Source organism: Watersipora subatra, chromosome 10 (genome assembly GCF_963576615.1).
Source record: "Watersipora subatra chromosome 10, tzWatSuba1.1, whole genome shotgun sequence".
NCBI lineage: Eukaryota > Metazoa > Bryozoa > Gymnolaemata > Cheilostomatida > Watersiporidae > Watersipora > Watersipora subatra.
In genome coordinates this window covers 7457695-7481797 of record NC_088717.1, presented here as the reverse complement: position 1 = coordinate 7481797, position 24103 = coordinate 7457695, and the positions used below count along the sequence as shown (strand labels likewise).

The following is a 24103-nucleotide window of genomic DNA, read 5'->3' as shown; positions in this document are numbered from 1 at the left end:
ATATTCTTCTACAAAATTGAAACATAGATTTTAAAGCTTCAACAATTTAAAGGGTTTCATTTACTCCAGTCACTTACTTATGACTCAGCCTCTAGTTTAAATCCGTATCAAATTTCAACTAAAATGCATCAACTTGTTAATTACATTGAAAATAATACATTATCATAACTTCATACTGCCCTAAGCAAGCAAAACGCCCTATCTGACAAGTTTTTCAAAATTCACTTTTTTGTGATTTAATGTAATTTATGTTGAGATCTAACATGTCTCGAAATTTCATATATCTGAGAGCACCAGAAATAGCACTTTTCACAATGTGCAAAACGCCCTATCCACATTTACCACACATATAGTGGCAATCAAAGCGCTCTATCTGCAGATACAGCATTTTGATTGGCCTGAACATACACAAAGTTGGACATTATGAACAGCATTATGTAATCAAAGAGTATATAAACAAAGGGAAGCGAAACTGAAGCATATATAATTGGTTGTTTTAAGGCAGCTCATACAAGCTAGTGCACTTCTTAGTGCTCAATCTTATTGCTATATTTTTTATCATAATATATTTATTATGACAGGACGATATCTAAGTGACAAAAGTCTCGATTTACAAATCCGACTCAGAGAGTTGATGAAAAATTTCTTTCAATTACATGTCCATTGGAAGGTTTTGCTTTTTTAAAATACTGACATTATTGCACTCAGTTGTTTGTTTTAAATTATTTTCAATAAAAGCGTTTGATCTTTTTTAAACTACTATTTTACTTATTCCTTTCATTTCATAACATCAGGTTTGAAGGATACCATGATCTTTGATCATCTCTTAACTTTTGAGCTGAATATGGCTATTACAGGGCTTTAATCCATGTGTTGACTGGATGAGTAATAGGAATTGCAACATATATCATTTTGTTGACTAATTGCGGATTATTATCAGAATTTAAACTTGTAATCCTTTAATAATCCAGTCATGGCAAATGGTCTTGTGGCAAACTAACAATGAGAAACCAGTCCAATTAAGCAATCAAAAGGCCCTATCTGCTGTGATAGGGCGTTTGATTGCCTAGTGCCAGCTTAGTAAGTTGTCAATTTAAGCAAACAAAATGCCCTAAGTGAAATAACTCCTTTCATTTTAAAGTTTCACGAAAAAAGTTTTTCGCTAAAGATTGTTGGATATCTCACCATAATAAATAAAAAACCAACTAAAATACTGCTAATACTGATGCCAGGCTCGACCAAAACGCGTTTGTGCTTGTGCTGAACAATTTACAAGTATCAATATACGGCGTTTTGCTTGCTCAGGGCAGTATAGTATACTAATAATTCTGCCTGTTTGGTGCTATCAATCAGCTAACACTACTAATCAGAATAAAAAGCATCCATAATTATTTTAATGCTTTTTAAAAAGTTACAAAAGTTAGGAGCATCGATAGAGTCACAGATATTCATCAATTGCTGGCTACCATGCTATATGTTACCATAATTATTTTAATGTGTGTCGGTTAATCTCACAAAGCTACCCTCGTGTATAATTACAATGTTATCATTTTATGAAAATTAGTAATAATTTCATTCTTTTAGCATTATAAAGTTGGGGTTTCTTGACCTTTTTAACTTGACAATATTACGATCCTGCAATTAAGGCAGTAAAATCCAAATCGAAAATAGCTGCGAAAACCTATTCATTGTTGTTTGCCATCGCAATTTGATGACATGAGTAAGTTGCTTAGAAATAGTATTTAAAGTGGCTCGCCCTAAATATCAAAATAGGCCATTACCGGTCTAACCTTTTGCATTGGTATTGAGGCGAAGTAAAATACTTTTCATGAGGACTTTTCACCATAATATGGTACAATTAATTCAGTGACAAAATTGGCAAAAGTAATATAAAACAATTGTGACAAACAAATATACCAATGTGACATGCTTAGTCTGTTCTTCTGCTGCTGCAAAACCCTAAATGGCTAGACGCGTGAAAAAAGCAAAAGTTTTAGCAGCTACAATCTCGCTAGAAGGTTGAACTTATGTGATGAGTCTTTAGGCTGTGTAGGAATGAGAGGTTGACTGATTTCTTACAATCTATTTAATCAATTGACTAGCATGCAAGAAGGGGTAGCAAGCCATGCCACATTAGGATAATGAGTCACTTTAAGCACAAACCACAATTGCATAAGTACATAGGTGATTTCTGCTAGTGAGAAGACCTTGGAGAATAAGACCACATTATGCAATTCTGTGCAGATTTTATTACTGCAGTTATAATTGTGCTGCAATACTTCTAATAGAGTGAAAAGCAAATGAGCTGCCCAACCACAACCTCCTTCATTATAAAGTTACAAAGAATAGGAATAACAACAATAGCTTTCATTCGGAGGCTGAGGCTATTGAGAAGTAGAAAGTGAATTAGCTAAGCAGGCAATAGTAGAACACACATAATAAGAGCATAGGCATCATGATTGACATGTATGCAGGCAATGAATTTATGTACAATTTTACTACCAAACTTTTTAGTAAAGCTAGACACCTTTGGCTAAAAAGTGCTAAATATAGGTCAAAACAAGCCAGTGACAAATTTCATGTAATTCATCCTTGTTTGGACACTTTATTTCTAAAGTGTTTAATGCATTGGCAGTTTAACATAAAAGTGTGCCAAGAATGCACAAAGAACATTGACAGCAATAACTTCATAGTACTGACAGCAATAACTGAATAGAACATGCTCTTTAATTAAAATGTAACATCAAAATAAACGTTTTAGTTTGTTTTGGTAAGCTTGCAGCAAAATGTTTGTTGTGCACATAAAATATTGTTTTGCTCTAAATACTTTACGAAACAAGTAATAATAACTTTATTGATGCAAGTGGTACTGAAATTATATTTGCTACGAGCACCGATGGAAGTCAAAATAAGTAATACAATTCTTACAGACCTTTTAAAAACAATGGCCTTTGCTGCTACAAAACAGTGAGTACACCCATAGGAAGAAAAGTATATGTTCTTATACCGCTGAAACTACCTTTGGTTCAGAAATCAGATTTAAAAAGAGCAATGAATTATTATAAGCGTTGGCAAAATGTTTGTGATGGATAGGAAACAAAGCTGGGTATTGCACATGCTGGTAGTTTAGCTAATGTAAATAGATTTCCTACACTACCTAATTGAAAGCATCAATGCAAAATCTAAATACATGTAAATACTTACTAGTCATAGTACAGAGTGACCTTTTAATGTTTGTCAACATAACATCCATACCGCTTTGAGCATTTTGAAATTATATTAAAGTTGCTTTCATTATGAGCTCCCTTTGACATTTTAAAGTATTAAAATGGGCAAATACAAGTTGCATTTTCAGAGAACTCTTCAATTCAAGTCATATGCCACAAAAAATTCCTCTGCGTTGTTTGTAGTATATTCTAAAAGTGCTAACACTACATTTGTTTTAAATTTTAAAGTTGACACCAATAACTGAACAAATTATGTAGCTTATTAGTAAAACTTTTGTTAACATCAGCAAACAAACTGCATACATGCTGCCCGATACCGAAGGCCAAAAATAGTAATATATATTGCTATTTATATTTTTACCAATAGTTTTGCAGTTTTGTTATTGTATAGCAAATTGTATAAAACCTACTGTATTTCAGGTTTGAGCAACTATGACTTTTAATAGTGTTCTGACCCTTCCTATCGCGTGTTTTCAACATTTTGAGGTAATAATTAAAAGCCATGAGTTGAATTTCTAACAAACTATTAAATGCAAGTCATTGCGCAACTTCAGCAGCATCTTATATATATATATCATTCGCCAAACTCATTGTCTTGAATCATCTAAGTTCACTAAATCATTCAAAGGGAAATACATACATTTGTATCTCTAATTCTTCTATAGCTTTACCCTTTTACTGCCACCCATGTACAAATTAAGCTACCGACCTACCGCCAGCCATTTCACCGAAAATTGCCAATTTAGCTTCATGATATGTATACAATTTTGTTTCAACTTCAAAGTTTATCTAGAAACTTTTTGTAATATATTTTATTTTGCTAAAATGTTAACATATTTCAATGCTAGTAGCTATTATAGTGCTATGCAAAAATCAATGTACCTTCACTTTGTGCATTGCTAAAGCTATGTGAAGCGACGATCGCTACAAAACTAAAACGATCCTCTACAATGTCCCTTACACTTACAAAACTATTACTTTCACTATCATCAGAGTCACTGCTGCTACTTTAATTATCTGTGTAATCACAAAAATCTGAATTTTAATTGGCTATAATGTCATCAACATAAGTAATTATCTGTTTTCTGACTTGCGCGATACTTAACAAAACTTACACAAAAAATGTCCATTTCTATTTTGAAAATTCCCAAAAAAAAATTTGAAACTGCTTGGTTATCTTAGACTAATTTTTTAGAGAAATCTTCGGACCACACTGACAATACCATAAAAGTTTTTAAATCATCGGTTATGCTTTAATCAGATAATAAAATTAGGTGACCACGCAATTGTTGGAAAATTCGCATAAATGTGCATACGGCAGTGGCTGATAGATTTAGCATAAATTCACATACGGTAGGGTAAGAGTAAAAACAAACAAAATATTTGTCAATCTCCTGCCTCTAAACATGATATCTCAAATCTGATAATTACTCTCAGTGTTGGCTGAGTAACTAAAAGTCGTAATGGGTAACCATAGAAAACTATTCATTTTATATAATTATGCAATTGCTCAGCAATTGCTACCATGACTCATAAAGACTAAGAAGAGTAATACTAAATCTCTATGCTATGCTACATTCCTTTGATTGGTTTGCACTATCTGTATTATGTAATCTGCCAATAATAGATGAATAGAACACAAAAGTGGCATAATGGTTTATGTAAGCATTTGAAATAATACAATACCTATAAAAATTGACAACTTTTCTTACTGAAACTATGGCTATATCAAATTATCACACTAATTTTTGGCTCGCATGTATAATGTGCTATTTTACAGCAACTTATTGCAATATCGCATACCTTTAATTTGATGTCTGCAAATCAGTCTTTGGTGTGGGCCATCAATGCTTCTCATCCAGCAGTTATCTATAACTAAAGCGTCATTGATTATTTGCAACTATACAAAGAAAAACTACTTTTGGGCATGCTGTTACATTCTTACGTCAGGTATACATTTGCTAGTTACAGTAAAACTTTGTACAGTATATTTTCTGTTGGTGAATTTAAAGTTTTGCTTATCATAGTAACTTTGCCAAAACGTCAAACATTACTACATTTCAAAATACAACCTTACTGATATAATGTTTTATAGTTTTTAATCTATAATTATGTATATGTTCAAAAATATTATAAAATTTGGTAGATGAAACCTTGATTATTTTGACATATTTTTTATGCAAACCAACGTGTAATTAGCAACATACCTTTTCTAGAAAAAAACATCCACCTTTGTCTAATACTCTCTGCCATCTGATGAATATACTGGCAATGATGCTTAACAAGTTTCTACAAAAAATGAAAAGATAATTCAAATAGCATAAACAGATATACAAACCAAAATGAATGCAAAATACACATTTTAGTTCACTGGTTAGGTTTTTTTGGCAAACTTGGATATCTGCCTCCTACTACTGAAGCTCTATAAAACAGCTAAGCTCCTAATTACTACACAATTACTACACAAGATTCAAACTAAATACTAAAAGTTTTAAAATTCAAAGGCTGCATATACCCCACTTACTTGCTTATGCCTATGCATGTACTACTATTACTTACAAAATCATAACTGAAATACGCAAACTCTCACTATTCATGATAACAATAATACAATAACATAATGATCAAGTTATTCTAATAGCAGTTTTGACTGTTGGTAGAACCACATTAATAACTTTACTTATCATTATAAAAAAGCATCAAAATTATTATAATAATAACTGAAAATAGATTAAAGTTGGAGACTTAACTGATTCACTAAAATAACTATTAATTGTCAGCTGGCGTGTCTGTGTTGATGTTACAAAACTGAACATTTGTGTAACAATAATAAAGTCCAAAATTAGGATTTTACAAAAAGTTTTGATATTCTCCTTTATGGTATTATAATGCTGACCTTTCTTGACTTTTCTATGCAGAACAATATCAGCAGTTGGATGACATAAACGGGAGTAAAAATATATATCAAACGTGTTCTATGCTACATTCCTTAAAAGCTATAATAATTGAAACATACTTTTTTCACGCTAGTCCTATTTCAATATTAAATAAAATTTATACTGTTTTTCTACAACTGTATGTTTCAAGTAAATAAACTGTAAATTGATTAAAATAACATGATCAACTTACCAAATGTGACGTGCTCCCTTACATGTAGTTATTCTGCTGCTACCAAGCTGTAGTAGACTACATAGGTGAAGAGCTAATAGTCCTAACAGCCACAGCAACATTATAACAGCCACATCTCTCTAGCTGTTATATACTGTGGTTATACTTTTGCCACTTTACTTCAATAAATTTAAAAAATCAATTCTTCGACTAGAAAACCATCTCTCAGGTATTGCGTTCGGATGCAAAGTTTCAAAAAAAGATTTATTTTGTGGCTGGATGCAACGGCAGCGAAAATATAAATTGTACTGATTATAGACTTACTTAAACTTTTACTACAGCCATGCTTAAACATCAGTTGAAACCATAATGTGCAATTATTGGGAATTTTCACAAAAAAGAGCAGATCAATGAGAAACCTTGCAAAAAAAGGGAGTGCTTAAATGGCAGTCTTGAAAACCATAAAGAGGGTCAGCAAATAAATTGTAATGTATTGTAGTTTGTTAATATACAACTATTTCTCAAATCTAATAAAGCTATCATGAATATTAGCAAAACTGACTGTATCCGACATAGCTGCTAATTCCTTGTATTGGTTGATGCTTAGTCATAAGCTTATTGCAATGTGTTTTTAAATAGATTGTGCTATTAACTGAAACGATACCAAAACAATTAAAAGTAAGAATATTTTAAAATTGATATATGCCTCCTAGTTCCATATATAAGAGCCTCCTAGAGTTGATAATTTATTGATAGAAAATTACACATTTTTGTTGGAGTTGTCTCCTCTTTTCCATATATATGAATATAGATATATAAGGCAATTATGGGAATCATGTTTAAAATACTTCTATAGGGTTGTTAAGCACTATAAGCACTGCTAGAATTAGGAGGCTCTCTGGACGCCTCCTAATTTTTCAGAGCCTCCTAACATGGATTATATATTGATAGAAGCCTCCTAGTTGGGAAATATAGTTCTATATATATATATATATATATATATATATATATATATATATATATATATAAACTATATTAAGAACTGAAAACTTTTAAAACATTTTACAACTTAAAGTTTCATGGTTGTTACTATTCATCAGGTAAAATTAAAATGAACTGAAGCTCATATGACTGTACGTAAAAACACCTCGAGTAGCTTAACGATAAAGGCCAGCTACATATACCGTAATACAACAATTTAATTGGTTCATGTCACAGCATTGCAAATTAAGTGCTTATTTGAATGTCTGCACTTTGACACAAGCTCGTTTCTTGAGTTTAAGCTTGCAAGCTCAGGTTTGTATAAAATGAAGTATTTCTCCCAAATACACAAATTACAGCGTTTACTGGTCTTATTGTAACTACTCGCTTTTTTTAATACTCTCCACTTGATGTCGTACTGGATGGATCGATCTTTGAGCTGTCATATATAATTACATATATTTATATAATTATTTATATATTATTATTATTATTTATTATTTTTATATTATTTATATATTATTTATATAATTATATATATATATATAAAATTGTTTCCTCACCCCGGATACCCCGTGTGGGTGGTAAATTCTGCTCTAACTCGGGTCTCCTACCAGAGACCTGGGAGTTTGAGCACTCGCCTCAAGATCTTAGCTGTTCCCAATAGCACGCTTTTCTGCAACTCACCTGAGTTGATTGTTGTTGGTATTTGGGCAAGCCACATTTTATGCGCCGGTGTTATTGCGCCCAGTGCCCCAATGACTACTGGGATTACAGTTGTTCTTACATTCCAGCATTTTTCTATTTCTTCTCCAAGAGAGAGATATTTCTCTACCTTTTCTAAATTTATATATATATATACATATATATATATATATATATATATATATATATATATATATATATATATATATATATATATATATAATATACGTAATATACATGTATATATGGTAAAATAAATACAATACGTATACAACATAACATAATACTGTATAATAAATATAGGAAAGTGTAGCATAGTTTTATAAAATATATTATAATATAAGATATTATAAGACAATATACATGTAATATAACATAATATAATATGGTAATATGCCTGTTTCATTTGCTATTTACATGAATCTGTTGGAAAGCAATAAATAGGTGAAATAAAAAAATGTTCATTCCTTACCTCTTCGATTCCTGTGAACACGAGATTAGGCAACGTCGTTACAAGAAAAAACATTGTTACTGGTAAGAGCATCAGTGTCTTGCTTCTGACTGCAACAACCAAATAAAGCCTTAGTTACAAAAATACATGTAGTAATACCATCAGCTACAGTAATAATATTAAAATGCTTATGTATCTATGGCTAGTAAGGATTACTGCAGCGTTTCAAAATTTATTAAATTATTATTCAATATACTTCACAAAATTATTGTTTATATATTTGTCTAATAGAAAAGAACTGAAACTGGTGCAGGTGGAGTCTGTACACATTCAGTTATTAACATAAGACTAGAGACTGTAAAAATCTTTTATAGCTTCTTAAAAATCGATTCAACTTGAATTTAAATTAAACCTTTTTTGCAATATAATGTATACAGCATATGTATTGTATATACTGTATATATAACATTTTATATACAGACTTTATATACATATCAGAAGACAAGCTAAATTCAATCAAAGGTCTGACATGCAGATGTTAAGATCTGATACATCCCTGTATATTCGGCTTGTGATTTTAGCAGCAAAATATCCAAATAACAGATAATAACAGGAAATAACAGTTTTCTTCAATATGTTTTACTTTGTCAGCAGCATCTGTAGCATTGCTTGACTGAGTCTTTATAGAGATCATCATGTACTTAGAGTTTAGGATTTGGGCCAAAGTATTGTGTAAGCTAACCTTGGATAAACATTCATCTGACTGTTTCTGACTGATTTCAATTTCAACTCTGAGTACAGACAGTGTATTCTAAGTTTTATCATGCCTGACTAGTATGGGAAACAATTTAAGATATTTGCATGCAGTTTGACAAGGGCAGCTTACGCCTGAGCAGCTTACAAAACTTGAAAGCCTTTCCTAGATATAAACAATTGTATTGAAAGTGTTCTACTTTAAACAAGCATTGCAGCTTTTCGTAACCAAAAACTAATAAGACAACAAAACCAATAATTATAGTAAGCATTGAAGGTCACGACTTACCATGACTACTTCTGGTTTTACGCTGCTGAGTCGCTGCCGCAGTTCTGTTGTGTACAGATGTACACTTGTTGTACATTTTATCTCTTTTATGCAGTCGTACAAATATGGCTATATTCATGCCAAGCATAGTGACAAATGGAATCATGCTATAGTCAAGCATAGCGAGAAGTGTTTGAGTGTGGTTTTCGTAATATATCTTTGCTTTTTCATTTGCATAGCCACATCTGTCTTTAACCAACCTTCCCTCTAGTTCATATTGAACCGCTCCTGTAAAAATGATGGTAGTGTTGTAGAATATTTCATTGTTACAATGAGAGTATCTTAACTGAACGCAAGCCAAAGATTATTTGAACTCTAAATATATCTTTGACATGCTTAATTCCTATTCTTAATGCTGCCATATTTAACGCTGTTTTTTTGGCTAAACAAAGACTAGGAGAACTATTTTGATTTATTTCTAGTTTATTTATTTTTATTTATTTTAGTGTTTTCATAGTAGTCACAAAACCATTTATTGTTAAAAGCAAACGTTGAATCTCATCAACACTAAAACATGCTGGTATCGACTATTAAAACTACAGACAATATTCTAGATGAAAGTTACATACTCACCTCTTGTGAAGAACATATGCGCGTTCCACATAAACTGTATAAATATTATGATGCCTATATATATTTTAGTTTTAAACAGAGTATTCACCCTCATGTACCTGTAACAAAGAATGAAATAGTTAAACTATGAATAACATGTTTACGACGAGAGCCGAAGTGGAAATTAAATAGTGAGAGAATAGAGAACCAGATATATGCTTGTAGCCTTTTGTGGTAAACTACAAAAATGTATGTTCAAAGTTTACGATTCTACTCAGAGTACATGTATGAACAAATTTAGGATTGATCTCAAGTGCACCACTATGACTAGTGCTACAACAGACTCACTGTCTGCTCAAGTTTATCAACTAAAGCGATTTTACATGTAGGTCAAGTACCTGAGTCATTGACATACTGAAATGAGTCAATGTGCTAAGGACTGGCCACTTTATAAGCCATACTACATACACTATGGCTCTGCAAAGGGAAAAGTGAAATAGTTTAAGTTGATGTGAAACAACTAATTAATATAGAGGAAGACATTAGATATGTCTACTAACTCTGGCAGAAAGCAAACTAATTAAGGTGGCTTTCCTAATGGGATCTTTGGTATGCTTATTATATATTGATTATTTATTGATTATATTTCGATTGTGTATCGATTGTATATCAATTATATATTGATTAATGTAAAACCTCTAATTGAACGCCATGGCACTGTTTTTCAACCCCTCTTTTATAGTGGCAATCAATTAGAGGCGGCGTTCAAACAGAGGCTGGCGGCCTATTTTTCAAATGGCTCATCATAATTCTCGAAAGATAAATTTAGCCTTATTACGAGCGAAACGAATGTCGCCTATATTTTGCTCTCTTTTTTCGGTGAAGCGATATTAAACTCCTTGGATGCAATAAATCTACTAACTTACTCCAACTTGTCAAAGATCTCTTAATAAATATGCATAGAGAAACCGAGAAATATTTCTACCAGTTGATACTGATAGCTATTGCTTGCAACTGACTTGCGATAATATTATAGCCTGTGTACTTCATCTCAATTTGTTCGCATTTTCAATTTTTATTTCATGAATTTGATAACATTCTTTTATTTTATATTTATACTAGCTGTGCTTCCTGGCATTTCCCGGGTGTTAAAAATCAGCTTATACACAATGAGAAGTATTGAGAGTTGCTTGCCACATGCTACTAGCCTGGCATATTGCCAATGGAAAATTCTAGTAAGCTTACTAATGAGAGCTAGTAGTTTCCATGACGTTACGCAATCACCTTGCGTAATACGCAAAGCCGTTGGGTATTTGTTCCCTAAAGCCTGGATCCCATATCGATTGCGAGACCCCGGTGGTAATCTTGTGCAGCAAAACGCTTGCGACGCTTGCGACGCTAGGCGGCTTCTGTTTACATAAAGCTTCATCGCTAATAACCGCATAAAAATGTTCGCTCGCCTTGCCGTTTCAATAATGGTGACCTTCTCCTGTACAGCCGCATGTCTGCGGCTTTCCGCGAAATTTGAATAGTGCTAAACTCTTGCTTTGACCGCCGGCAACTACTAGTGGTACTCGGCAGTACTCGGCAGTACCCGGCGTGTAAGTTCAAATTTCACCGCAATAGCCTGCGGGGCTGCCGCCGGTGTTTTGCGGCGTATATGGGAACCAGGCTATATAGCGACATATATCGGCTAGTGAACAACTCAATCTCTGTGACCTAATTGGTATGGGGTTGGACTGGTGAATGGGAGGGTCCTAAATCAAATCTTTTTTGGTATGGATTCTTTTGTCCAAGATTTTAATAGCTATAGACGGAGGGATGCACATACATGTACAAATAAACAAATTTTGAGAATTGAGAACTTTATATATAGATTTAACAATGTGACATAAAAATTCATTGCATTCTTTGTTTTTGCTGCTAGTTTGTAGCCAAAACTAGCTTTTTATGTGCAATAGAAGTGGCGTTATAAGCATCGATCCATTGTAAGCCGTGTTAAGATAGCCGCAAGGATGCTATTAGACAACATGCTATAAATCTGCATATTTATAAGTTATATAGGGATAATCTATCAAATGATATAAATATATATTCATGAACAAATGACATAAACGAACCATACTTATATTACATGCAGAAACAAAAATTAATGTTTTTAAAACAAAAGTATTTGCATGGTTTGCTTGGATAGCTGCATTCTGATTGTTGCTTTTGATAAAACAAACATCTTCTAGTTGTCTACTACCTTTCACAATACCTTCTGGTTTCAACTCTTCTTCTGCGCTGCTGAACTAGTTGATAGTAGTGTCCAAACAATTTTTTGGCAACAACACCAATTTTTGATAGCATATTTTTTGCAACGCGTTAAAGTTTGTTCGTTAAACGTAACTTTTGGTTCAAAATGTGCAAACCATTTCTACATACATGTACTTTGAAGTATCAAGACCGCGTTAAACAAGAAACTATTATTAGCTTGAGACCGTAATTGATTATTTCTATGGCTTTGCTTTCAAAGTTCATCTACCAACGTAAATTTAAATCGCTTTTTATATAAGTACATATACGTCAAAGTATCAAGACAGCGTTAAACAAGGAAATAGTATTAGCCTGAGACCGTTATTGATTATTTTTATGGTGTTGCTTTCAAAGTTTTAACAAAAAAAGTGAAAAGCTTTGGAGTTGGACCAGATAATTGATTGTTAATAAAGTAAACGATTCATTATGAATGCAAGTTTGTTGACACTTTTCTACTGATCACTTGATATTATGGGTTCACAAAGATCAAAGACAGTCAAAGTGGTGGTGAAATGGAGGTGGCGTTCAAATAGAGGGTAGTGCTATATTTTTCAACCCTTCTCTTGTGGTGGTGGACAAATAGAGGTGGCATTTTAATAGAGGTGGCGTTCAATTAGAAGTTTTATGGTATATATCGATTATATTTTGATTATATATCAATTATATATTGATTATATATTGGTTGTGGAAAATCAACCAGCACAGATGCTAAAAATTTTCAGTTTTGGAGAAGTAAAATAAGTTTCTTGAGTCTGAATGATAATGAACATTAGCATTGGTGCCATAACTGCTAAGGGCTTTGGTCACCTTTCCCCAAATATTTCCTTGTAGAGTTTCAAGTAGCCATGCTACGAATTGACAAATTTTAGCAAAACTTAATCTTAGCAGGATCACTCGTATTGCACAACCATCATGAAGTTTTCAGGGTTAAAGTGTGTGAATAGTGAGAAAAGAGGGATAGCACATTTGTTTGTTTTTTACTAAATGCTCAAGTGCAGGTGCTCATTCTAGATCTTGCAGTATGAACATAACATTTCTGGAATGCCTTCAGTATATGATAAGTAAAAGCTTGAGTGCTCCAGGTTCCTGTCATGCTGAGAAATATAGTATTTTAACTAGCAAATGAGCACAAAGAAAAGCCAGTCAAACAAATGAACTGAGTAGTGCTCCACTAATGTTTTGTCTTCGCTGAACTCATTCAAGTCTTTTAAGACAACCCCAGAACAACTTGAAAACGTCTTGGTTGCTACCCTTTGCACTTTCACTTCTGTGAACACAACTGCTCCCTGCACTTCTGAACTTGTCTCAAATTCTCTTCTAAGGTCTTGACTTTTCATGATTTGTTTTTTTGTTTTTTGTTGACGCTGCATCTAAGGGGCAGGCTACATTTGTAATGGTGACTTGTTTTTTTCCTTATCATAAATAATTATATCTGGTCTTCTTACATGAATTTTCTTATAAGTGTAAATATTGAAGTCATACAGTAGTTAGATTGGGGGTTGTATTTCTAACACAACTTTGTTTGTTTCAAGTTGTTTTTTGTAAAGATTCAATGAATGTACTAGCATGAGGTGTTGTGTTTTTATATTTCCTGTTGATGAGCAACTGGTATTTAGGTACTATGTCGCTACCGTAGCATCTTTTCCTTTACATAGTAAAGTAGGTACATTTAAAATTGTTAGTTATTTTTGTCACTCTGCCAAATAGTAATTGGTAGTGATAGCCTGATCTAAGACTATAAGAGTTTATAAGCGACTCGGTTGATGCTTTCAGATGTGCTTTGGCAAGTTGTGCATGCATTATTTCTGTATCTGCTTTGGTTCCTAGTTGGAATATAAGCTGCCCATGTGCTGAGTTCTTTTTCAAACCTTCCATGTGATCAATCATTCTTGTTATATTGTATTATTATTTATTATTATTACTATTATGTGTGATAAAGCCCACTAAGTCCTTGTTCTTGGTGTGCTACCAAAATTAGCTGAAATCTTCATATTTCCTTAGTCTGCTGCGTCGATGTTTGACTCCTTTTTTGTACTCTTGCTCTCCGCTCACAAAATTTTCAACATTTTCCTCCATGTCATACATGTGTTATAATTATTACTATTACTATTATTTTATCATCATTATCACTAATTTTATTTAGGATATAAAGCATATTCTTGCACACTGGGCAAGTAAAATGGCTACCTGGCTTTGTCAGACTGAACGTGTTGCACTGGTATCCCTTCAGGTTAATCTGACAGTTCTGGAGGTTGTAGATACTGAGAACTGGGTCAACTCTTCTTTACCATAGTGCTCGACCCAAGCATGCATCGCTAAGATGCAAGTCATTGTCGATTTACGACAGACAGCCATGTTAATGATACTAGAAATTCCCCTTTCATACAGCCCACGACCTGATAATGGAATAAGTGATAATGGAAAAAAGGAAGGGTGGTGCTGGTTGTTGAAAAAGTAGTTGTCAGCAAGAATTGACAGAGTATAGTGTAAATGAGAGTTGTTTGAGATGATATAAAATAATTTTGAGAGAGCATGACTTTAAAAGTTGACTTGCAATAAAATTCACATTACAGTTATTTGGCATCAAAAGATTCACCATGTCTTACTCTGTTGTGTTGTAGGTGCCAAATATGTGGAAATGTGATTACAAGCTTTTAAAAGCTCAAAAACGGAAAGCCGCTGTAGATTGGAATCTCTTTATTTCGATGACGTAGCCATGAAATTTATTTATTGCCTTGTCACGTGGCAATCTCATGTGAATTGAAAGGCCAATACAAAGCTCAATATAAAACTTATCGTAGCACTAGTTTATGATAAACACTTCAGGTTTTACCAAAGACCCCCGTTTCAAATATAGATGCTTGCTACTTTACAGTTTTGTTTCGGTTTGGTCTAATCGGAAAGTCGTAATCTGATCATGTGACCCAATACTTCGCAAATAATTTCTGCAGCACTTTGCGATTATCACAGGTGACCAACAGGCTCGTCATGATTATCAGACAATGATATGTACTTCTTCAACCTAAGGCTAAGAAATTAAATGAATTTTTACGGTAAGTTATAAGATATCAATGCTAAAAGTGACAGCATTACGATGCCGCTAAAACAGACGCGTAAGAACAATAGACATGATTTATATTGAACGCGTGAAGTATATTTGTGAAAATATTTCGACGAATAAGGTTGCATGAAAGTGTCAACAGAAACCATCTCTCACAACTACGCCACATTTCAGCCGTTTTGGAAGGAGAATCCAAACTAGGGCGGTTTCGTGTGGCTGCGATTTTCTGTTCGTTTTTGAGCTTTTAAGAGCTTGTAATCACCTTTCTACACATTTTGCACCTACAACACAACAGAGTAAGACATGATGAATCTTTTCATATCAAATAACTGTAATGGGAATTTTGTTGCAAGTCAACCTTTAAAAAGGAAATTCTAGTAATCTAGGAAGTTGACAGGGGAACTTGTTAGCACGTATGACGTATGAGCATTGTATGTAATGAAAGCTTTCTCATTACATCCAGTACACGTGAGCTGTGATATGTTGTTGTCAAGTCTGCCTAGAAAGTTGTTACGCAGTTCTTGAAAACCAGGACAATCTAAAGATAGAAAATGAGGAATGTGATGAAGGGGGGGGGCAGCATTGGGATGAGCAATATTGTTTTGTGCAGTATTTTCATGGTCAATGATGTCCATAAAATCATGATCATCATCTGGAAACAAAGGGGCTGCCAAGTCCATGTCATTTACATCGCCTACAACATCTACTAAAGAATTATCTGAATCAGATGAGTTGTTGTTATTAATTTGAGTAGCGTGTTGTTGAACATTAGCATTTGATGTTGATGGTTGCTGTGAGGACCTTTTCTATTTATCCTCCTATTGACCTGTAATAATTGAGAGACAAGTGGATGGCCACTGCGTCAGCCACGACGTGGTGTTCTGGGAAGTTGTATGTTCATGGTAGTTGTCAAGTTGTTTTGAAATTAAATTCAAAAAGTCAATTATGCAAAACAGAAGGTTGTAAAAAAATCACACCTAATCTACTACTATCTCAAAACTATGTTTTACAACAATAAATCACACTTAATCACACAAAAAATCACACCTAATCTACTACTATCTCAAATCTATGTTTTACAACAATAAAATAAATATTAATTAAAGCTGTAGGCCTAACCTACTGTACTGTATGTAATTTAACAACAGCCATAAGGAAATATGTTTATTATATCTCTGAAATGCAATATTAGAAGTAAAATGGCAAGCTGCTGTGTACTATACACAGTTTGAATGTTGGTTGTGTTGAATGTAAAATGGTATTGATAGCGGTCGAGCAGAAAGCAAGTATGAGCGTTCACACGTCAGGAAGTTTTCTGCAAACTGGAGCAAAAAAAAAAAAATTCGTCATAAAGGGGCGCTGTAGTTCGGCCCTAGCTTGTACATAAGATCTAAAGAATTTTAGCTAATGTTTTAAATAATTTAATGAAACCTTTGGTAATTGGAAAAAAACATAGGCTAATAGACTGTGTACCACAAATTCGTACCTGTAAATTGGTCTACGCCTCAAACGGTCTATGTTTTACAGAAACCTTTGAACAAATAAATTCAAATAATTATTCTGATGATAACTTTATAAAATCAAATAATTATCTTTATAATTAAATATTTTTGCAAGATATTAAAAGTGGATAAGTATTAGAAACCTTCGGCAATTAGACAATGCTATAGACTGATGAAATGAGCACGTTTTTCTCGTGAAATGCGCCCTTCTTAATACAGACGGTTCCCAACCTACGAACGAGTTACGTTCCAAACGTTTGTTCGTAAGGTGAATTTGTTTGTAAGTTGCTTCAGTGTTATATTTTGCATTATAATTTATGTTTAAGGCCTATATAAGTATATTGAAGGTTTATATAAGTATGTTTAAGGCTTGTATAAGTAACATGTATTGGTTTATACTGAAAAAAATATTTAATAAAATGGAGATATTACTTTGGTCGACGCTGGGCCATGACACTGCATTTCTTATTTATTGTATGTCTTGTCCTTTTTATTATATTGTTGTTTTAATCGTTATACTATCACTTATCGTTGTTGTCTTATTTTTTGTATGTGTTGTCCGTTTGTTATATCATTGTTTCACTCGTTATGCTATTGTTATATTTGATATACCGTCATAACACCATCATTTATTGTCACTTATGTTGTTGTCATACCAATGCGCTAGCGGTCCTATTTATTCACCTTGTTAGCCGGTGTTCTTACCGTTTGCTATGGTGCCTTACAGTGCCTCCCGTTGCGCGTTCACAACTCGAGTTGTACAACTCGAGTTGTACAACTCGAGTTGCACAACTCGAGTTGTGCAACTCGAGTTGTGCAACTCGGCCTGGGTTTTTGATGAACTCGAGTTGTGTTATGCAAAACTAACACGGGTTTGTAAAAAGCAAAGTGAGTAATTGGGGTGTCTCATTTACAGAACATTTACAGAAATTTAATAATAATAATTTAAATATATATACACATTTAAATTATATATATTAGCGATATTTGCGCATATTTATTTCTATAAATATAACGAGACAAAAACAATTGTAGAATGTAAGAAGCAAACTAAAAAACAATCTATGTGGAAGCTGGGCCTCTTCTTTTTCAAATGACATAAAGAGTTCTCTTTCTAGAACCTGACAAGAACTGAATTAACACCGGAAATGATCAAACATAGAAATTATTTTAACGACATTTAATGATGTACCAAAAAAAGGCTTCGCGTTCCATGTTCTCAAGCCGAGTAGTTGTTGAAAGAACTTGGCTTGGGTTTTGATGAACTCGAGTTGTGTAACTCGAGTTGTACAACTCGAGCTGGCCGCTCTTAATTTTAATTAAAATAGGCCTGGCAAGTTTTTATATCGATTTTTAGGCCAAATTAATCTGTCTATTTGTGTGTAATCTGATCAGATGGGTAAGTTTTAGGATATTGTCGACAATTTTCTAAGACTTGGTAACATATTTAAATAGGTTTATATGTATTTTGTATCATTATTATACTTAAACGACTTCATTGAAAAATGGTTAAATTTTTTGATGAGATTTTGGTACAAGGGTTTGCGACGGTGTTGATAAATCATTTTCATGAGCTGTGTGCACATGCATTTATCCTAAATCTCTCAAACAATCGCTCCGCTTGTGTTTGGCCGTGAGATTATTATTATGAATCATATGATTTCCATTACAAAAGAAGTTAAATGTTTTAGATTTTAAATATACCATCTTGAAGAGATGCTTTTTATTTCACTTGTATAAGTCAAATGAGAGAAGTTGTCCTACCTTGTCGGAGAGTATATAGCTATGGTTCTTTCTATTGTTACCGCTGTAAGCAACCAAACAGAAGCATCAGATGACCCATAAACAATGAACTTTTGTAGCCAACATATGGTAACGTGTAGATACCGAATGTCTTTCTACAATAGAACAGTGTGCTGACGATTATTTGAGTAGTTGTCTTCACCTACCTACACGCTCTAGTCTACCCCCTGATGAACTTCATATTGTCAGGGCTTCTCTTTCAGGCCCTTCTGTATACACATATCACTATTCATAATTACAGAACTATAAAGTTGAGAATAAATAGCAATCTCTCTCGATTGCGAATATTGCTCGAACCAGTTTAAAGACATTTTTATGTATTTCTATATATGATGAAAGTGCATCCATAGCCTCAATTGATTAAATACAGCAAATACTTTGTTAATAATTTGTAAATAATTAATATATTTGCTTGTTGCATAATTAAAGCTCATTTTTACTAAGTATTTATAAATTAGTTTAGCAGAAATTGTTTTTAATAAATGCACATTGACTTGTTGATGACCTCTCATATAGAAAGAAGCCTTAAGTTTTTACCTGCTACTATCCATAAAATCATGGAATTATAAAAACTTAAAACTAGAAGACTTTCAAAGCATTCTGGGAAAAGAAATGAAACTGTATAAGAAAAGCGATGGTCAGTTTTGAAATAAAATATTTTCAGCAACAAAGCTATTTTTTAATCACAATCAGACCTAATCATATACCATATATGCATTTCAATATTTTTTTTGCATATTGAAAGCATTTTATTTTAAAAAATCAGTTTCATAAGAATTTTAGCATATTTTGTTCAATTTGTTTAAAACAACAATAAATAATTACTAGAAATTCTCGTGTCATACAGCCTGCGACCAAACTGATAATGGAAAAAAGAAAGGGTACTGCTAGTTGTTGAAAAAGGTAGTTGTCAGCAAGAATTGACAGAGCATAGTGTAAATGAGAGTTGTTCAAGATGATATAAAATAAATTTGGAGAGCACGACTCAAAAAAGGTAAAACTAACAATTTATTTTGGAGGTAAAGCTGGGTTGGAAACAGGTATATGAGTAATTGGTTAATTGTTGATATTACAGTTGTATTTGGTAGTGTAACATAAATAAATATATAAAGGTGAAAAAGTTCTACTTTAGAAGTGTAAGTATAAAACAATGTTAGGAATGTTGTAAATGGAAAGTATCTTAGGAATGTAAAGTTGGATACAAAGTATTAGAAACGGAATAATGGTACATGATATAGAATAATGTTGTAAATAGATTTATTTGTAGACCCTATATAAGTATATGTAAAGTATTTTGTATATGGACTAATAACAAAGAGAATATGTAATAATAGAAATATAGAAAAAGAGACATATAAAGTGTTTAGAAAAAGTTCATATAGAAAATAATAGAAATAGTTTTGTTAGATAATTAGTTAGGATTTAATCATTGATAGCTAATTGAGTCATGCGCTTTTAGCGAAGTTGTCAACAAGTAAGTCATTAATGTTTTGAACTCGAGAGAGAGAGAGAGAGAGAGAGAGAGAGAGAGAGAAAGAGGGAGAGGGAGAGAGAGGGAGAGAGAGAGGGAGAGAGGAGAGAAAGAGGGAGGGAGAGAGGGAGAGAGAGAGGGAAGAGAAAGAGGGAGAGAGAGAGGGGAGAGAAAGAGGGAGAGAGAGAGGGAGAGAGAGAGGGAGAGAGAGAGAAAAGGGAAAGAGGGAGAGAGAGGGGGAGAGAGAGAGGGAGAGAGAGAGGGAGAGAGAGGAGAGAGAGAGGGAGAGAGAGGGAGAGAAAGAGAAGGAGAGAGAGGGAGAGAGAGGGGGAGAGAGAAAGAGAGATAGCACGTTTTTCTACTATCTGTCGCACTGCTTGATGGTTTTACTATCTGTCGCACGACTTCATGGGCATTTTGTTGCCCGGTCTTAATTTTGATTAAAAAGGCTTGTCAGGTTTTAATGGCGATTTTAGGCCAAATTAATCTTTCTAGTTATGTATCATCCGATCAGATGAGTAAGTTTTAGGATATTGTCGATAATTTTCAAAGACTTGGTAACATATCTAAATAGGTGTATAGGTGTTTTGTATCATTATTATACATAAATGACTCGAAAGAAAAATGGTTAAATTTGTTGATAGGATTTCGGTACAAGGGTTTGGGTATGACTGTTGGTGACTACTTTTCGGGAGTTGTGTGCACATATGAATTTGTCATTAGGCTCCCAAACACTCGCTTCGCTCGTGTTTGGTCATGGGATTAAAAAAATTGCGTAGCGCTATGAAAAGGCATTATATAGAGATTCGTAAAAAAACCAAACTCAATGTCAATATTAAATCAGAAGAGAGATAATCAGCGAAAAGAAGTTTTTATTGTTGCGTTACTTTAGAGACATGTGAAGGGAAGGGGAAGAGGTGCAATATCTATGTCTATGGTTTTATTGCTACGTTACTTTAGAAATATGTGAAGAAAAGTTGAAGAGGTGCTATATCTATGTCTATGGTTTTATTGCTACGTTACTTTAGAGACATGTGAAGGGAAGTGGAAGAGGTGCAAAATCGTTTCAGAAATAGAGGGACAGATATAAATGTGAATTTGGTCTATCTTACTCTAGATATAACTTGAATTAGCATTATTTACACTTGTTTATATTTCTGCTTTTTATATTAAGTTTTATGAGCTTGTTTACATTTTCAAAAAAATAATATTCCTAAATATTTCATATGTAGGAAATTCTTTTGTATGTCAAGACAAACATTTGTTCAAATTTTTTGTAGTATGTTTAAAAATCCTTATATAGAGACTATCATATCATAAGGAGAACATTGATTACAGCAGGTTTAATGTTATATTAAAGGGTAGGACGATTTTCTTTTACATAAACTCACTTCAAGCATCAACAATATTATCACATCACTTTCTGGTGCGTTGGGCTGTGATCTTATTTAAAATGTTTAATTTACCTACAGCCTTGTTTATGGAGCCATGGTTAGATACCAGGGCTAGTCTCACTCGCTAGACGTTATGAAACCTACTTTAAACTTTTGCACTATTTTCTTTACAGTGGATATTATGTTACCTTTCTTTCTATAGGATAATCACTGTTTCCATTGTGTGTATGATCTAGAGATGTGTTACCATGCAATAAGTGTTTCAATGGATATTCTAATTTTGTGGATTAATGCCTGCACTCGTTAAAAATGATAAGAAATTCTATGCCTCACTTAGCAACACGGTTTCAAAATAGGAATGAAGTGTGGAAAATGCTTTATATAGAATAGCTTGTGCAGCATGTTTTTGTAAATCATTCCCAAGTGTCATTTCCAACTGTCGCAAGCATGAAACATTGTTTAAAAATTTGCCAAAAAACAAAACTCACTTGACTTGTGAGTTTTTACTATGTCCATCTCGCACCTGGATCAAACTCACTGATTAACTGAGTCATAGAAACATAGTGATACTTAATGTGACTCCGGTATTCGCTGACAAAAATTGGCTCAGACTGTTGGTCTCTGGAGGAAATGAAATGACACATACTGTAGGTTCTCTGACTGTCTGTCTGACAAGACACAGCTTGATCTTGGAGTTACACTATCTTTGTTCTCAAATAGTTTACATGAATAGTTAAAAACAGGTGTTTAAAGTTTACGATTCCACTCAAAGTATGAACAAATTGAAGATTGATGTCAAGTGCACCACTATGACTAGCGCTACGACTCATTCTCTGTCTGCTCGAGTTTCTCAACTAAGGGACGATACATGTAGGTCAAGTATCTGGATTATCGGCGTACAGAAATGAGTCAATGTGCTTAGGACTGGCCCCTTTATGAGTTTTATCTTCCACTACGGCTAATCTCTGAGTTGGATTGATTGATAACTGGGTTATGGCTAGTCTTTGGTGAATGGTCGTGAATTTAGAACAGAAAATGAATTAAAATTATTCCTAACTATAATATTCATTTTCTCTCGCAAATAAGACTGAGCTCTATAATGTGTCCTTGACACTAAAACAGTTTTGCTATCAATCATTAGTTATTCTTTAGCAGTAAGTTCGCAAACATTTATGTATGAAAATTCATTGCATTAGTCGATGCACCGTCACATTGCAAAATATCCAATCTACTATCATTGACTATTAAATATTGTCTATTGACTATTAAATATTGTCTATTGACTATTAAATATTGGTTATTGACTATTAAATATTGACTATTGGCTATTAAATATTGGCTATTGATTATTATAAACTTAGAGATTAATATGTAAATGGTTTATGGTTTTGTTTTATAAGGTTACAGGTTTACTTGCAACAAAATTCACATTACAGTTATTTGGTATCAAAAGGTTCATCATGTCTTACTTCGCTGCGTTGTAGGTGCAAAATATGTGGAAATGTGGTTACAAGTTCTTAAAAGCTCAAAAACGAACAGTTAATCGAAGCCATCACAAAAACGCCGTAGGTTGGAATCTCTTTATTTCGACGACGTACTCAAACATTGTGGTTATTGTTTTGACACGTGATGTTATCACGTGAAATTAAAGGTCAATAAAAGGCTCAATATAAAATGTCTCATAGCAATAGTTTATGACAAACACTTCAGGTTCTACCGGAAAGCCTGTATCAAATATATATCATCGCTACTTTACAGTTTCGTTTCAGCTTGGTCTAATCATCTAGTTGTAACCTGATCATGTGACCCATACTTCTTGCCAATTTGCGCGAACAATTTCTGCAGCATTTTTCGACTATCACAGGTGACCAACAGGTTCGTCATGTTTATCAGAGGAAGATATGCACTCCTTTGAGCTAAGGTTAAAAAATTAAACAAATTTTTACGGAAGATTTTGAGATGTCAGTGCTCAAAGTGACAGCATTACAATGATGATGAAATAGGCGCATAAAGGCAATAGATATGGTTTTATTGAATGCGTGAAGTATATTTGTGAAAATATTTCGACGAATGAGGTTGTATGAAAGTGTAAACAGAAGCCATCGTGTTCAACTACATCCCGTTTGAGCTGTTTTGGAAAGGGATTCCAATCTATGACATTTTCATGATGGCTGCTATTAACTGTTTGTTTTTGAGGTTTTTAAAGCTTGTAATCACATTTCCACATATTTTGCACCTACAACACATCAGAGTAAGACATATTGAATATTTTGATACCAAATAACTGTAATGCGAATTTTGTTGCAAGTCAACCATTATGTTACGCACAAGGTAGGTCTTTTATTCTCACTTCAAAATATTGTATATAAATATATACAAAATTAATGTATATGAAATATAGTATTTGATTCATGTAAACTCTCACAGAGCTCTTCTTATAACTAACAAATTTATCAAATTTTATACATA

At 33.3% G+C, this 24103-nt stretch overlaps 2 protein-coding genes across 8 annotated transcripts in view; both read right to left on the bottom strand.

Annotated features, from left to right (window-relative positions):
- Positions 1–24103, bottom strand: part of LOC137405689 (ATP-dependent (S)-NAD(P)H-hydrate dehydratase-like) — a 232414-nt gene that overhangs the window by 87846 nt on the left and 120465 nt on the right. The gene's annotated exons all lie outside the window — the stretch shown is intronic.
- The window catches only part of LOC137405688 (probable G-protein coupled receptor B0563.6), a 104978-nt gene that overhangs the window by 19971 nt on the left and 60904 nt on the right, over positions 1–24103 (bottom strand). For 2 of the 7 annotated variants that reach the window (XM_068092039.1, XM_068092038.1), the window contains exons 3-6: positions 18731–18864; positions 10127–10224; positions 9515–9781; positions 8494–8582 (exon numbers count right to left, since the gene is read on the bottom strand). The exons of 4 other annotated variants lie outside the window; for them this stretch is intronic. In XM_068092039.1, coding sequence (XP_067948140.1) covers positions 8494–8582; positions 9515–9781; positions 10127–10224; positions 18731–18864 — 588 coding nt within the window. The remainder of the gene's footprint in view (positions 1–8493; positions 8583–9514; positions 9782–10126; positions 10225–18730; positions 18865–24103) is intronic. One more of the 7 variants, XM_068092040.1, reaches the window with a different exon arrangement.